Source organism: Mus caroli, unplaced genomic scaffold (genome assembly GCF_978045245.1).
Source record: "Mus caroli unplaced genomic scaffold, Mus_caroli_1 scaffold_11, whole genome shotgun sequence".
NCBI lineage: Eukaryota > Metazoa > Chordata > Mammalia > Rodentia > Muridae > Mus > Mus caroli.
Window position 1 is genome coordinate 42,325,153 of NW_028227266.1, and position 16,325 is coordinate 42,341,477.

The following is a 16,325-nucleotide window of genomic DNA, read 5'->3' on the forward strand; positions in this document are numbered from 1 at the left end:
TTTTGTTTTTGTTTTTGTTTTTTTAACATTTCTGAATTTTATTATTTTTAGGGAAGACACACAGTTTCACAAGAAACAATGATTTTTCTCAAACAATAGAAAAAAGGTCTTTTTGAAAAATCCACTGTCTTAGATGAAAAGTCTACCCAGCAAGCACTGGGGCAGTTCTGAGAGTAGAAACCAGTGTGGTGAAGTTACTTATAGGAAGTTCAGTGCAGAGGTCTCCACAAGTCCTGATTAGTTCTGTAAGGCTCCATTGGGCCAGCTCAGGGTAACAGTGGGAATGAGCTCACAGACAAAGGCAGGCACTAGTTCCTCTGCCGGGGATGCAGGCTGGCTCACTCCCCAGGCGGCTGCATCTGCTTACAGAACTCATCAAACTGCTGCTGCTCCAGCTCCGTCATGACTCTGTTGAGAGCATAGATCTCTGCTGTCTGTCTTTGCTTCAGCTCCTGCTGGGCAGATTTCTGCTTAGCCTTCTCCACTCTGAAGGCTGGTTCTTTAACTTTGGATTTTTCTTTCCGGGCAGGTGGATCCATGGTTTGGCTTCTGAATGCTTCTTGGTTAGTTAGCTCTGACCCGGCCTCGGCCTCCGCCATGTCATAGACAAGCCCCCACTCGGGGTTCACCCTAGCTTCCCCCTTCCGCGGGACGCAGCGCCTAGCCTTGTTTTTGTTTTTAAAAAAGATTTATTAGCCGGGCGTGGTGGCGCACGCCTTTAATCCCAGCACTGGGGAGGCCGAGGCAGGCGGATTTGTGAGTTCGAGGCCAGCCTGGTCTACAAAGTGAGTGCCAGGACAGCCAGGGCTACACAGAGAAACCCTGTCTCAAAAACCAAAAAAAAAAAAAAAAAAAAGATTTATTAACCCAGATGTCCCTCAACAGAGGAATGGATACAGAAAATGTGGTACATTTACTCAATGGAGTACTACTCAGCTATTAAAAAGAATGAATTTATGAAATTCCTAGGCAAATGGTTGGACCTGGAGGGGATCATCCTGAGTGAGGTAACCGAATCACAAAAGAACTCACATGATATGTACTCACTACTAAGTGGATATTAGCCCAGAAACTTAGAATACCCAAGATACAAGATACAATTTGCAAAACACATGAAACTCAAGAAGAACGAAGACGAAAGTGTGGACACTTTGCTCCTTCTTAGAATTGGGAACAAAACACCCATGGAAGGAGTTACAGAGACAAAGATTGGAACTGAGACAAAAGGATGGACCATCTAAAGACTGCCATACTTGGGGATCCATCCCATAATCAGCCTCCAAACGCTGACACCATTGCACACACTAGCAAGATTTTGCTGAAAGGACCCTGATATAGCTGTCTCTTGTGAGGCTATGCCAGGACCTAGCAAACACAGAAGTGGATGCCCACAGTCAGCTATTGGATGGATCACAGGGCCCCCAATGGAGGAGCTAGAGAAAGTACCCAAGGAGCTAAAGGGATCTGCAACCCTATAGGTGAAACAACATTATAAACTAACCAGTACCCCGGAGCTCTTGACTATAGCTGCATATGAATCAGAAGATGGCCTAGTGGGCCATCAGTGGAAAGAGAGGCCCATTGGTCTTGCAAACTTTATATGCCTCTGTACAGGGGATCGCCAGGGCCAAGAAGTGGGAGTGTGGGGGGACAGGAGTGGGAGGATTTGGGGGACTTTTGGGGTTGCATTGGAGATGTAAATGAAGAAAATACCTAATTTTAAAAAAATATTTATTTATTTTCATTTTATGTACCTGGGTGTTTTGCTTGTATCTATCTACCTGGGCACTTGTGTGCTTGCAGTACCAGCAGATACCAGAAGAGGGCATCATATTCCCTGGAACTGGAGTAATGGATGGTTATGAGCCCCGTGTAGGTGCTAGGAATTGATTGAACCAGGTCTCTAGAAGAGCAGTCAGTAATCTTTTTTTTTTTCTTTTCTTTTGAGACAGGGTTTCTCTGTGTAGCCCTGGAACTCACTTTGTAGACCAGGCTGGCCTCGAACTCAGATATCTGCCTGCCTCTGCCTCCCGAGTGCTGGGATTAAAGGCGTGCGCCACCACCCCCGGCAACAGCAGTCAGTAATCTTAACCACTGACCAACCCTCCAGTCTGTGTGTGTGTGTGTGTGTGTGTGTGTGTGTGTGTATGCGTGATGGTTGAAGCTTTCATGCCACAGCGCATGTGTGGAGGAGGTCTGAGGACATCTTTGTGGGTTCAGTTTTCTCCTTGCAACTCGAGTCCTTCGGCTAGCCTGGCAGGAGCCTTACCTGTTGAGCTATCTCACTTCCCTTTGTATTTGTTTTGTTTTTGAGATAGGGTCTCTTGGACTCAGCCATTAAAGGCTAGGTTCACAACCAAAAAATATAAGAGATATAGGGTCTTTCTCTGTAGCCCAGGCTGTTCTGGATCTCACTATATAGCCTAGGGTGGCCTTGAACTTGGGCAACCATCCTCAACCTCCCAAGAGTTGAAATCAACAAATATTTACTGAGTACCTACTGTGTCATCAGCACTATAGAACCAGCTGTCGTAGATCAACAATCACGACAAGATCTTTGTCTCAAGATCAAAGTATCTGGTCTCAGGGAACTTGCGGTCTGGAGGAGGGGCCAGCGGAGTCATCACACACACAGTTGTGAGCCTGTGTGTGTACCACTGTGGGGCAGGATAGGAATTAGAGGGTGGAGGAAGGGGTTGATGAAGGTTAGACACTTCCCCGGGGAAGGGGCAGTGAGCTATGAAAACAGGAGAATCACAAGGGCAGTCTAGGCACACGGAATCCTCTGTGCAAAGGCCCTGTGGCAAGAAAGAAAAGAGGCTCCTGAGGCATGCTGGGAAAAGCTGAGGGGAAGCTGTGTATTTCAGCTCTGACCCTAAGATCACCTTACACATTTGGGGTGTTCACCCTATAAGCAAAGTAAAGATCACGGCTTCCCATCAGGAATACATCGTGGGGAGGACAAAAACAAAGGAGGTAGGCCAAGGAGATGTCTCAGTGGCCTACCTCAGTGGTTAACTGTGTATGGTGAAACCCCGAAACCCGCATCTGATCCTTGGGACCCACGTGGAAGGAGTGAATGGACTCCCCAAAGTTGTCCTCAATGTATCCAACATACTATATACACATGCACACTCGAAAGATAAAACCGTTAGTCGGGTGATGCAGAGCCAGGTGGACCTCTGTGAGTTCGAGGTCAGCCTAGTCTACAAAGAGCTCTAGGACAGCTAAAGCTATACAGAGAAACCCTGCCTCAAAAACAAAAACAAAAAACAAAAACAGGGGCTGGGGATTTAGGTCAGTGGTAGAGCACTTGCCTAGCAAGCGCAAGGCCCTGGGTTCGGTCCTCAGCTCTGGAAACAAACAAACACCAAGCAAATAAATAAATAAAACTTTTATAGAACAAAACTAAATTTTAAAAATGGACGAGGGTGACATTCCTGCCTGTTTACCACAGTTGTGCCCCCCCCCCTTCCAGGGAGCTTCAGTCCACCTCGGCTCTAGGGTCTAGCACCATTTAGCATGTTCTTCACCCAGGCTCCAGGGCCTGCCCTGTTTGTGTTTTCTCTAGTTCTTCCCTAGCTCTGTCAGCTTCCCAGTCACCCTCACATGGTGATCCAGCTTCTACCCCCTGCCCAACTCAGAGTCCTGCTTGGGTCATCTACTGAGTGCAGGATGCAAAACCCAAGCCCTAGGTCTGGGGCTTGGAGGGCTTTCATTATCTCTGCCTCTTCCTGCCTCCCTCCTGGGAAAAGTCACCCTTGGGGTCTGGGGATAGAGAGAATGACATGCACGTGACATTGACACTGGTACTTTAGATATGTGCGTAAGGGGACCAGCTAAAGGGGTGACTCACATAGACCTGGTCGGAGATGAGACATACGACGTGGGTCAGCCTTTATTATGAGAATTAAGTACAGTTAAGAGATAAATCAGTATTGGCAGGATTGCAGTGGGGCTGGCAGGGAGTGCTGCAAGGTGAGACAGGGAGCAGGGAGGGGGACACTGTCAGGAGTGGACTCGAGGAGGGGGCGGGGAGAGGGAAGAGAAGCCACTGAGAAGTCAGTGACTACAGCCTGGCAGGAGGCAGGCTGGACTTCTTGGAGGAGCCTGGGATGCAGGAGAGCCCTTCTCATTTGCGGGTACCCAGTGCCAGGGCAACAATAAGACCCACGACCAACAGGAACATGGCCACAGACAGCAGCACTGTGATGACCACCATCCCTCCTGTTCGGGCCATTCCTAACCCAATAGACTCCATGTTTTTTCCTGTCAGAAGAAGATGGGGGAACCTTTGTGAGTTGAAGGGGTTCCTAGGTAGCTCCCATGGTTCACAGCTTAGCCCAGCCATCCAAGTAGCCACAGCTACAGTTCAATTGGTCATCCAGCCAACCAGTCAAGCAAACATAGACCTCCCTCACAGCAACACTTAGGAGCCACCAAGGAGATCTAACAGGACATCATCCCTCTGCACAAGGAACCTCTAGTGCAGCAGATGAATGAACAGGACAGGAGGTGGCCATACCAAATACTGGGGGGTTGTGGGGGGAGGGGGGAAGAGCGACTGAGCGCTCGGAAAACGGTTTAGCTAATTTGTTCTAGTAGAATAAAATCGGAGCTTAGGGAAGTGTGTAGAACTGAGGTGTGAGAGACAGGCATTTTACTTACGAGGTAGCGTGGACATCGGAGTCTCTGGACTGGACTCCGTGGACGTCCCCTTCTGTACTCGGTAGGATATGCTTTAGAGGCAGGAGTTGAGAGAAAGCAGAGATCGTACATATCTGGCACTCGGGAGGAGGGGTTCCAGCCTCCACCTTCTAGCTATGTGTCCCATCTGGGCCCTCCTGGGGTCGAGGTTCACATTTCCTACCCTTTAGCTGTGCCCTCTCTAACCCATGCTTCCCGGCAGTTCCCCACCCTCACCGGACCTCCGCTTCCCTTTTTTGTGTCCCACCTCCACAGGTGTCCATCGGTACCTACTAGTATTTGGTTCCTGGTGTTAGGTTTGTCACCTGATATGCGCTGAGCCTTGTGACGGTGTAGCCAGACCCACTGTCCACCACGCTCACAAGCTCCCTGCGCCCGCGACATGGAGGCACCACAAAGTCCGACTTAACCACTTTGGGGAAATAGGAGTGAAAGGCAAGATCAGATTTCTAGCAGTCCACTCTTGTAGAACGGGCAGCTCTTGGGTATCGTTAAGAGGGGTTACGACAAGTAGAATAAATGGGTACAAGGGAGGCCTACCTTTGCTGTCGTTGGCTCTCCGGACCATCAGTGTGGCATTACCTCCGGTGAGGTGACATGGGGGCAAGGCAATTAACAGGCTTTCTGTTAGCGCCGGAGACAGCAGACCAGAGAGGCTTGAGATGTTGAAGTCTGTTAGGGAGCCGAGAGGGAACTCAGGAGTTAGCCCCCTCTTAACTCAGAGCTGGCGGGGTGGGTGGGTGGTCATTGCTAAGGGTGCAGAGACAGAAGAGGAGCGTGTGGATCTGACCACCAGATGGCAGGCTTGAGCTGCAGATGGTGGGTACGCCGTGCTGTTTGGGAGCCAGACTAGACCATGGCACCCAGTCAGTCCCCAGTCTCGTTCAACTCACACTAACCTTGGACACTTACCCAAATTTGACTCCTGGATCTGGAAGAAGCCCAGGAATTTGTCACCTGATCCCTACCACTAGTAACTCTCAACCCCAACCAGCTAGACCAACATTCTGTCCTTGAGAGCCCTGGGGAGACAATGCTCCCTGTCTAGCGCTCTGAAACCCTCCTCGTTCCCACCAGCAATAGAGACCTGCAGTCCCTGGGGCCAGGACAGCCAGCAGAATCAGGATCAGGGGCAAGGTCTGGACAGGCAGTGTGGATGCCATACTGCGCTGGGAACTGGATCCTGGAACAGGTGCTGACAGGCTGGGGCTTCCTGGGGCCAATGAGGCCCTGCCCCTGGGTAGCTGATTTTGTCTCAGAGTGGGAGGGGCTGCTGGGAATCCAGTCCAACTTGCCCCTTGGGCACCGTAGCCTCAGGGAGGGCCCCCAGACAGGTTTTTCAGGCTGGGGAGCTGGCCCTGGGGCCTAAAGGGGGATGCTCTGGCTGGGTCCTGGCAGCTTAGTTAGCTGCAGTGGAGTATGGCTCTTTCTGGAACTCCCGAGTCTGAAGCACAGAGTTCCTCTGTCTGAGTGTCTGCGTCCTGGACTGTAGAGGGTGCTGTCTTCAAGGAGGTAGGAGTTTTCCTAGGAGAGCCATGAGTTCTAAAATTGCCCTGATGTGTAGGTGTAGGAAAAGCCCCAAGGGTTGAAAGGGCTTTGGCTAGTAAGGATGGGAGAGGAGGAGGTTGGTTAGGAAGGGTGGGGATAGCAGAGCCTGAGATCCAATTCTGGTATTTAACTGAGGCCTAAGAAACTGCGACTCTGGGAGAAGCGGAGGGTATCAGTGTGAGCCTTCAGATTTCTCCAGAAGGTAGAGACAAGGGAAGTTAGTGAAGGCTTCCAGGTAAACGCCCATCCAGTCCAGCAAGGCTAGTGGGCGGTGGAGTAGATACAAACAGATTTGGACAGCAAGCGTTTGTGCAACTGGTAGAGAATAAAGCAGGAAAACCTTAGGAAACAAGACCAGGGGCTGGGCGGTGGTAGCAAATGCCTTTAATCCCAGCACTTGGGAGGTAGGTAGATTTCTGAGTTCGAGGCCAGCCTGGTCTACAGAGTGAGTTCCAGGACAGCTAGGACTACACAGAGAAACCTTATGTTAAAAAAAAAAAAAAAAGCAAAAACAAAAACAAAGCAAAAAGTAGCAACAACAAAACCCCTCAAGACAAAACAATCCTGTAACCACGAGCAGAGAACGGGGAGGGCTGGGGTGTGGCTCAGCGGTGGACTGCGTGCAGGAGGCTCTGGGGTTCGATGCCTGGGACAACAGTTGGGGAAGAAACACCATCAGCAGCCACAGCTCCTCTGGTTCTCTCCTGCCCCAGGCTAACTGGGAGAATTGATGGAGGTTCTCCAGCCATGGATGAGTGACATGGACCCACTCAGTCACCCCTCCTCTAGACGCTGGCCAGGGGCTCTGCATGCCCTCCTGAAAGGCACTGCTTTTTATAGATGCAGAACTTGAGACTCAGGTTGTCACTGCAAAGTGGCTGCAGGGTGTCTCAGCTAGGATAGGGCCTGAGCACAGACCATCAGGGTCTGCTCCAGGAACCACCCATTTTCCCCAACCCCAGAGAAAGGTCCTAGTGGAAAAGTGGGGGCCACTGAAGGGCTGATGGGGTTCTGTCCTTTCCCCCATGCTGGGTGGACTTAAAGTCTGCGATGTGTGTAGGGGGTAGAAGACGACAGAACCTGGGGGCTCTGGCTGGGAGCAGGAGGAACTCTCCCCAGAGTATCTCCAAATTTACTGCGCAATGGACGATCAGGAAACTGGCTCAGACGTAGCTTCTGATTCAGTGGGTCTGAGGTAAAACCCGAAACTTAATTTCTTTAAAAAATTTAAAGTTGCATTTATTTTATATGCGTGCCCATATGTGTGCCACGGTGTGTATGTGGAGGTCAGAGGACAAGTTGTGGGCATTGGCTCTCTCCTTTTCATAATGTGGCTTCTGGGGACCAAAATGTCAGGCGTGGTGGCAAGAGCTTTACCTGTTGAGCCATCTCATGGTTTCCTAAAACTTCCTAAGATTCTTACAGGTAATGCAGAGACACAGACTCACATTTGGAGTTAGCAGAGCTGTATTGGTGTAAACACTCATACACAGACACACACAGACACACACACACATACTCATACACACACATACACACACACATACACATGCACTCTCACATTCACATACTCATACACACACACAGACACACACACACATACTCATACATACACAGACACACTCATACATATGCACACACATACTCATACACACACACACACTCATACACACACACACACTCATCCATACACACACACACACTCATACACACACACACTCATACACACACACACACACACACATGCAAATGCAAAGTGGGACAGAGGTTTTTCTCAGGCTGCCAGGCCAGGCTGCCTTTGGGTGGAGAACTGGAACTGATTTCTGTTTTTCCAGCTCCTTGGCTTTTGTCCCCTTTAGATGAGATCTCCTCCTCTCTTTACACACAGGAAGATCACACATGAGGGAGAACTGGCGGTGGGGAAGAGGGCTACATGGTAGGGTGTCAGGGTCAGGAGATCTTCCTGGCAAGTCTCAAACCTGAACATAGCACAGTGTTTACGTGAGGATTTAGGAGCTGTCTCTTCCCATTTGGGCTAAGGAGGAATCAGGAAGAGGATTGGTCTACTGCGGAGCAGACCATATAGGTCCACTCCGAAGCCCCATTTGAAATTAGAAGTGAGACAGTGTGGGATAGGAAAGAGCAGATCTCTGATCACATTTTTAAAGGGATATGAGGGTCCTGTGCCTTTAAGCCTTCCCATCTCCCTCCAATCCCCCCCTCACCTTCCCCACCCTAACCCTCCCCAGGTTTCTGGAGGAGCAGAGTTGTCTTCTCCCTGCCCTGCCGAGCTGCTCACTGGCTGCTCTAGAGGCTGTGCTTTGCGGTCTCCATGGAAACCATTAGTTGCTAAGCAACTGGAGCATCATCTGTGCTGAGCTCTCGCATCTAATTATCCCATCACAGTGGCTGAGAAGGGTTTGGGGAGCTGAGAGGAGGGGGAGGCCCGGCACAGGAGCAAGAGGATAACTCTTTGAGCAGAGCGGCTTCACTGACAGTGTTGAGATCATTTAAAGCCACAGCACCCAGTTCCTCTGGAGGGTTTCCCAATGGCCAAGAAGGGAACTAGGGCCAATGTCTGGAGTCTCTCCCTCAAACCCTGTCTTCTCTGCTGTCCTCTCCTTGATTGATTCTTGAGTCTTAACTCCCTCAAGTTCCCTCTCCTTCCTCCTTACACATATGTTCCTCAAGCCAACAGACATTTACTGAGTACCAGGGTCGCCCCTGGAATAAAGAAGGCAACAAAGCTGTAAAAGTAGGGTAAGCTCTTGCCCCCGAAGTTCTTCACTTTCCTCTTCTGCTCAGTCAGCTCTCAAAGCGGACCTCCTCTTCCGGGACTGCAGTCCTTTTGTCCCCTTCTTGAACCACAGTAGTTCTGCAGCCTGAAGAATTGTGATCAGAACCCAGATATGCCTGATCTGTCCACAGTCTGACCTCACTAGGCCACCCCTCTGCCTCCCGTCATCTAGAATAATATGCATGCCTGTCTCCTGGGGCATGTCAGACACTGATGGTGGCCGTTGTACTCATAGTGGTGAGTGTCGGCTTGTAACTTTGAGTGGGCCACTTTGAACCTCTTTTTTTTTTTTCAACTTGAAAATGAGAAGGTTCGTTTCTCTCAAACTCAGGTCTAGCAAGGTATGATTTAGGGCAAGGATGCAGAAAGAGGGCTGAGATCCACGACCTGGGAGCACAGTGGATGCCCTGAGGGCTTGGGCCTGGAGACCAGAGGTGATGCTCAGCTGGTTTGTTGGAAATGGTGAGGACCATTCATTCCTTAGAGATCTGAGGCTGACAGGTTCTGTGGCTAAAGGAAAAAAAAATCAATTATTCTGGCTTGGCAGAGACCTGAGTACTTTTTTTTTCTTTTTTTCTTTTTTCTTTTTTTTTTTTGCCAAAATAACCATTTACACCAAACTGTTCAGCTTTTGACCTTGGCTAAGCTTTCTCCCTTGTTTCTTTAAATTGTAGTTCCCACTTCAAGTGGATTTTTTTTTTTTTTTGAGACAGGGTTTCTCTGTATAGCCCTGGCTGTTCTAGAATTCACTTTGTAGACCAGACTGACCTCAAACTCAAAAATCCACCTGCCCCTGCCTCCCGAGTGCTGGGATTAAAGGCGTGCACCACCACGCCTGGCTCAAGTGGATTTTTTTTTTAATTTACTTATTTGATGTTATGAGTGTTTTGCCTGCATGGATGTATGTATGTGCACCACATCTGGGCTGGTGCCCTTGGAAGTCAGGCCATCAGATCCCAGGGACCTGGGGTTAGAGATGTTTGTGAGCTGTCAAGTAGGTGCTGGGAACTGAACCCGGAGCCTCTGTAAAAACAACAAGTACTTTAAACTGTAGAGCTCTCTCTCTCTCTCCAGCCACCATGGTTTCCATTTCTAGAGAAATGAAATAAAACCCATCTCATGGGAATATGGTGGCTGTCAGCCCATCTAATTTACTTAAGGGTGCCCAGGAAAGCATCTGGTTCAATAAATACTGATTTAAGTAATCCATCTTGCTCCCCCTTCCCCCCTCTTTTAAGATTATTTATTTTTTTGCATGTGAGTATGTGAGTACACCACCATTGTCTTCAGACACACCAGAAGAGGGCATCAGATCCCATTACAGATGGTTGTGAGCCACCATGTGGTTGCTGGGAATTGAACTCAGGACCTCTGGAAGAGCAGCCAGTGCTCTTAACCCCTGAGCCATCTCTCCAGCCCCTTGTTCTCCCCTTTGCATTAGCCCTCACTGCAGATGAGGAATGAGGGCGCAGAGGTGATCCATGCCATCCCCGAGATCACAGAGCAAACAGGGAATGCAGTACCCTACACAACTCAACATTTGCATTTCTAGCTTTGTCAGTGATACAGAGAGATGTTTAGGTTGGAAAAGCTTGCCCAAGGGTGAGTAGCTATAGGCTACCAGGCATCCAGAAGAGCTTGTCTGATTCCTTCACTTATTAAACATTGGCAGAGAAATCCCTCACAGCGGGCACCATGATGGGTGTTGAGATACTGAGAAATGAGAATCTACCCCTGCTTTCAACTGGTCTGTCTGGACTAGGTAGAGGACCATAGCCTAGAAAGAGGGGACCTTATCACTGAGCATGGTGATGCAAGTCTTTTTTTTTTTTTTTTTTTTTTTTTTGAGACAGGGTTTCTCTGTGTAGCCCTGGCTGTCCTGGAACTCACTCTGTAGACCAGGCTGTGCCTTCAACTCAGAAATCCACCTGCCTCTGCCTCCCAAGTGCTGGGATTAAAGTCTTGGCCACCACCCGGCACGGCACCACAAGTCTTTAATCCCCAGAAGTCGAGGCAGAGGCAGGTGGATCTCAAAAGTTCGAGGCCAGCCTGGTCTACAGAGTGAGTTCCAGGACAGCCAGGGATACACAGAGAAACCCTGTCTTGAAAAAACAGAAAGAGAAAGAGAGAGAGAGAGAAGTGGGGGTGTGGGAGAAAGAATCTGCATTCGGGAAGGCTGAGGGACTTGAATTATGCTCACACTTAGAAACTGCATACCAAACTTCTTCCTCAAGAGGAAGGTTCAAAGGTGAGGCCTGGCAGGACCTGCAACTGCTCTGGGCCACCGGTGACTTACTGCCTTTGCCAAGGGTTTTACGTTTTGCCTTTGAGATTCTTCCCCAGAGTTCTGGAGGGACCGTTCTGGCATGGATCCCTCTGGCAGTGAGGAGGAAAGACTGGCATGTGGTCAGAGATGAGATGAGGAGACCGAGGAGCAGAACTACCCAAGAGAAAAGAAAAGCAAGTGTGGCCAGGCCATGGCCACCAGAGTAGAAAGGAGCAGGCTGTAGTGGTGCCCCTGACAGTGATGACCACTGAGCAGTGTAAGAAGGGGAGAACAAATGATCTCCAGGTTTATGGTTCAGATCAGGCTCCAATGGCAAATGGCATGGCGGGGTGGAGGATGAATGCTCCCTGTGGAGCCTTTAAGTCGGAGGTGTCATGATTACAGGCTTCCTCCATGATGACCCATAATAATCCCTGCTTCCTATTTCCTCGAATTTGTGACTGTGTGGAACTCCTTCCCGTTAGTCTGCTGGTGTGGACCAGCAGTCCTAACTACTTGAGAAGCTGAGGCAGAAGCATTGCTTGAGCCAGGAGCTGGAGGCCAGCAGCATTGGGAGGTTGAAGGCAGGATGATCAGAAGTTTGAAGTCATCCTGGTCTACACGAGAGACCTTGTCTCAAAAACAAAAGACATGAGAGCAGGTATGAGGGAGGCATGGAAAGAAATAGAACTCAGATGCCAGGCAGTGGTGGTGCATGCCTTTAATCCCAGCACTTGGGAGGCAGAGGCAGGTGGATTTCTAAGTTCCAGGCCAGCCTTGTCTACAAAGTGGGTTCCAGGACAGCCAGGGCTATACAGAGAAACCCGATCTCAAAAAACCAAAAACAAAAAAACCAAAACCAAACAAACAAACAACCCCCCCAAAAAAAAAGAAAGAAAAGAGAAAAAAAGAAAAGAAAAAAAAAAAGAAAAGATAAGACATCTATAATCCCAGTATTCAAGAGACTTTGGCAGGAGGATTTATAGGTCAGTGCCAGCCTGAACTATAGCGGCTCTAGGGTCAGCTTAGGGCATGTCTTTGTCAGGGTTTCCATTGCTGCAACAAAACACTATGACCAAAAATCAAATTGGAGAGAAAAGGATTTATTCAGATTTATTACACTTCCACATTGCTGTTCATCACTAAAGGAAGTCAGGTCAGGAACTTAAACAGGGCAGGAACCTGGAGGCAGGAGCTAATGCAGAGGCCATGGAGGAGTGCTACTTACTGGCTTGCTCCTTGTGGCTTGCTCACCTTGCTACCTTATAGAACCCAGGACCACCAGCCCAGGGATGGCACCAACCACCTGATCACTAATTGAGAAAATGCCTTACAGCTGGATCTCATGGAGGCATTTCCTCAACTGAGGCTCCTTCCTCTCTGATGACTCTAGCTTGTGTCAAGTTGCTACACAGAACCAGACGGTACAGGATATAAGATGGACATCTGTCTCAGAAGCCCCTTTTTCCCCCAAAGGCAGTAAGCAATGACTCATAGGACCAGATGTTCCTCCTTGCTTACTCTAAAGGAGACAGAAGCAATTCCATGGTGAGGTGAGGCCTCCACAGCAAGGAACTAAAGCTTCAGGCAATAGTGTGTGACACAGAAGGCATGGCACTAGGTCTAAGTCTTCCAGTGCCAAGAAAACCATTAAATGACTGCATCTCGCCTGTCAGCACATCTTCTTGAGACAACACTCCCCCACCCCTTCTTACACACACAACAGGTCTCGCTCAAATGCCTGACTCTCAGAACGATGTTTGCACTTACAAGTTACTACACTAGTGGTAGCTTCCCCAACAGTAATAGCTAACAAATACAACTGCCTTGGGAAATAGTCAAGAGGCCATTATAATGGGGCACGTGACTCATCAGCACAGACAGGCATGTGACAGGGTTCCCCTTCTAACAGTGGAGGGAGGCTCTTTCAGAGTGTAGAAGGGAAGAAGACATCCACAAACATCCTGGCTGGTACCACAGGGCTTCTCCTTCACCTCCGGAGAGCAGCTTCCTGCAGAAACCAGAGCTGGGAGGTGAGGTGCTAGCATCAGAACAGGGTAGGCAGCTCTTTGAAGAGAGCAACTGATGGGACCTAGGTTTGGTTCCCAGCATCCATGTAGTGGGTACAACTGTAACAACTGTATAACTCCAGTTCCAGGGGATCCAATACCCTCCTCGGACTTCCAAGGTTACCTAACACACACACACACACACACACACACACACACACACACACACGGTACACATATACGTGCATGAAAAACCCTCATATAGAGAGAGAATAAAAAATAAAGCCTTACAGTGGCACACACCTTTAATCCCAGCACTCAAGAGGCAGAGGACTAAGGATCTCTGTAGGTTCTAGGTCAGCCAGGGCTACACTGAGAAACCTGGCATGTGTGCTACATCACAAGGTGGAACCAACTTGTGTGTTGGCTTTCTCCTTCCTCTGTGGGTCCTGGGGACCAATTTCAGGTCATCCCTTTTTGGGGTAAGCCCTACCGGCCCTGCTAGCCTGCTTCTGGCTCTGGATTTTATCTCTATCTATCTATCTATCTATCTATCTATCTCTTTAGGAAAGCTGATTTGATTTGGTGCCCAGGCTGTTCTTGAGCTCCTGATCATCAGCCTTCCCAGAAATGTGATTGTAGTGTGTGTTAGCATGGCTGGCTGTGCTTTAATTAATTAATTAATTAATTAGAGACAAGGTCGGTCTTCCCTCGGGGCTGGCAGTATAGGTGTGCATCACCATGCCTAGCTGCTCTTCCTCCTATCCCCTTCTTCCTTCTTCTCCTTTGAAATGCCAGAGGACTGGGATTACGGGTATGGTGCTGGGGACTGAACCCAGGGTCTCATGCATGATGCTCTACCAACTGATTCACATCATCGGCTCACTCTTGGTTTTCCGAGATAAGATCTCATGAAGCCCAGGCTGGCCTCAAATGCTACATAGGTGGAGATGATCTTGGATTCTTGATCTTCCTGCTCCATCTCCAAGGTGCTAGAGTTGTAGGCTTCTGGTGCTTAGCTTCTTCCCCGCTCCTTTGTTTTGATTGATTGATTAATTGATTGATTGATTATGTGTGTGTGCCTACCTCCTTCTCTCACTCTCTCCTTTCCTTTTTTTGTATGTATATATGTATATATACGTATGATGTGTGTTCATATGTATATATGTATGTGCATATGTATGTGTGTATTATATATGTATGTTTGTATTTATTTATTTAGTGTGTGTGTGTGTGTGTGTGTGTGTGTGGTGTATAGGTGTATGCAGGCCACAATGTCTGTGGGAATCAGAGAACAACTTGAAGGAATCAGTTCTCTCCTTCTACTATGTGAGTTTCAGAGACTGAACTTGGGTCATCAGACTTGGTGGCAGATGCCATTATCTGCTGGGCCATCTTACTCCCTCCATCCCTGTATCACTTTTATAAATATAGGAGAAGCTCTTTGAGATAGGCAGATCCCTCTGAGTTCCAGGCCAGCCAGGACTTTTGAGATCCTGTCTCAAAACCAAAACAAACCAACCAACCAAAACCCCCATATCATGGGGCTGGGAGATGGTCCATCAGCTAAGAGAGTACATTGCTCTTCCACAGGACCCAAGCTCAGGTCCAGACTCACACTGCGAAGCACACACTACCTGCAATTCTAGCGTCTGAGGCATGCTATACCTCTGGCCTCCACAGACCTCTGCACATTCACACACACACACACACACACACACACACACACACACACTTTTAAAAATAAATCTTTTAAAGAGTTATCTAGAAATAAGTAACAGCAAATAACAAGGGAAATATTTAAAAATACAAAGAAGAGAGATAAGAAAGACAGGACTAAAATGGATGAAAGCCTTCTAGAAGATGGAGATCAGGACTATGCTTAGAGACGTCTAGTCTTTATCCATAAGAGTCATGTTTCCCTGAAGAGGGAGGGAAAGGGGCAGGCCTGCTAGGAGATGCTGTGTTTGGGGGAACTGAGTGGAAAAGGCAGGAGGCAGAGGAGACAGAGGCAGGAAGCAGGGGCTAAGAACCTCAGGGGTTTCTTCCTGAAGGCCTCTGATTTGTTTTGGTGAAATAAAAAACCCAGTGGGGAGATGATCTTGGGGCCAAAGAAGTTTGAAATGACCGTTAGGGGAATTGGGTTTTAAAGCTCCCAAGACTCTGGAGAAAGGCTGTACTGGTGGTGACAAGCCACTTTTCCAGGGTCCACTCTCTTCATTGGCACTGACTATACTTAAGGTTCTCTGAAACTGAACGGACAGGATGGGTAATCTCAATTACTATGAACGTTATATTTTAAAAGAGGAGGTTCTTCTAGCCTTAGCCCTCCGGGGCAGCTGGGACCGTAGATGTGCAGTGCAGGCAGCAAGGAACTACTGTCCTTGCTTTAGTATCAGGAGACTAAGGCTGGACTTCTCTGTAGGCGATTTACCAAGGAGGAATTTCTCTTAACTAAATATAATTGGCCAAAGAGGAAATTTAAATGGACTGGAGTGGGGGTATCTGGAAGGACTTCCTAGAGGAAACAGAAGAAGTAGAGAGCTAAAAGTGTAGGAATTAGCAGCATGAAGTGAGGGGTGGAGAAGGATTGTTCTAGGCTGAGAAAACTGTAAAGATGCAAAGTCAGAGAATGGACTCTGGAAAAAAATCACTGAAGAAGTAGCTGAGACCAGATAGACTTGGTTTTTCGAGACAGGGTTTCTCTGTGTAGCCCTGGCTGTCCTGGAACTCACTTTTGTAGACCAGGCTGGCCTTGAACTCAGAAATCTGCCTGCCTCTACCTCCCAAGTGCTGGGATTAAAGGCGTGCGCCACCACTCACTGCCCGGCTTTAGAGGCTGTTGAGATCACTTTCCAGACGGAAGCTAGTAGAAAAAGGGGTTGGGTGGGGAGCAAATGACAGGATCTAGAGTGAGTGAGGCTAGGTAGGCTCGGCTATAGAAGAGGGGAGAGGAGGGTCAGGGGTGTCTCCAGTCCTGGCCCTGGCAACCAAGGGC

The 16,325-nt window shown here is 48.7% G+C and overlaps 1 protein-coding gene and 1 pseudogene across 1 annotated transcript; both read right to left on the reverse strand.

The window, feature by feature from the left end:
- LOC147002002 (small vasohibin-binding protein pseudogene) lies at nucleotides 1-562 on the reverse strand (annotated as a pseudogene).
- A 3,340-nt stretch (nucleotides 563-3,902) lies between these two features.
- On the reverse strand, nucleotides 3,903-5,917 carry Upk2 (uroplakin 2). Its single transcript, XM_021173125.2, has 5 exons — nucleotides 5,795-5,917; nucleotides 5,248-5,379; nucleotides 4,981-5,119; nucleotides 4,669-4,739; nucleotides 3,903-4,269 (listed from the first exon to the last, which is right to left on the reverse strand). The coding sequence occupies exons 1-5, from the start codon at nucleotides 5,868-5,870 to the stop codon at nucleotides 4,133-4,135; spliced, it is 555 nt and encodes a 184-aa protein (XP_021028784.1). The 5' UTR covers nucleotides 5,871-5,917; the 3' UTR covers nucleotides 3,903-4,132.
- Between the last annotated feature and the right edge of the window lie 10,408 nt (nucleotides 5,918-16,325).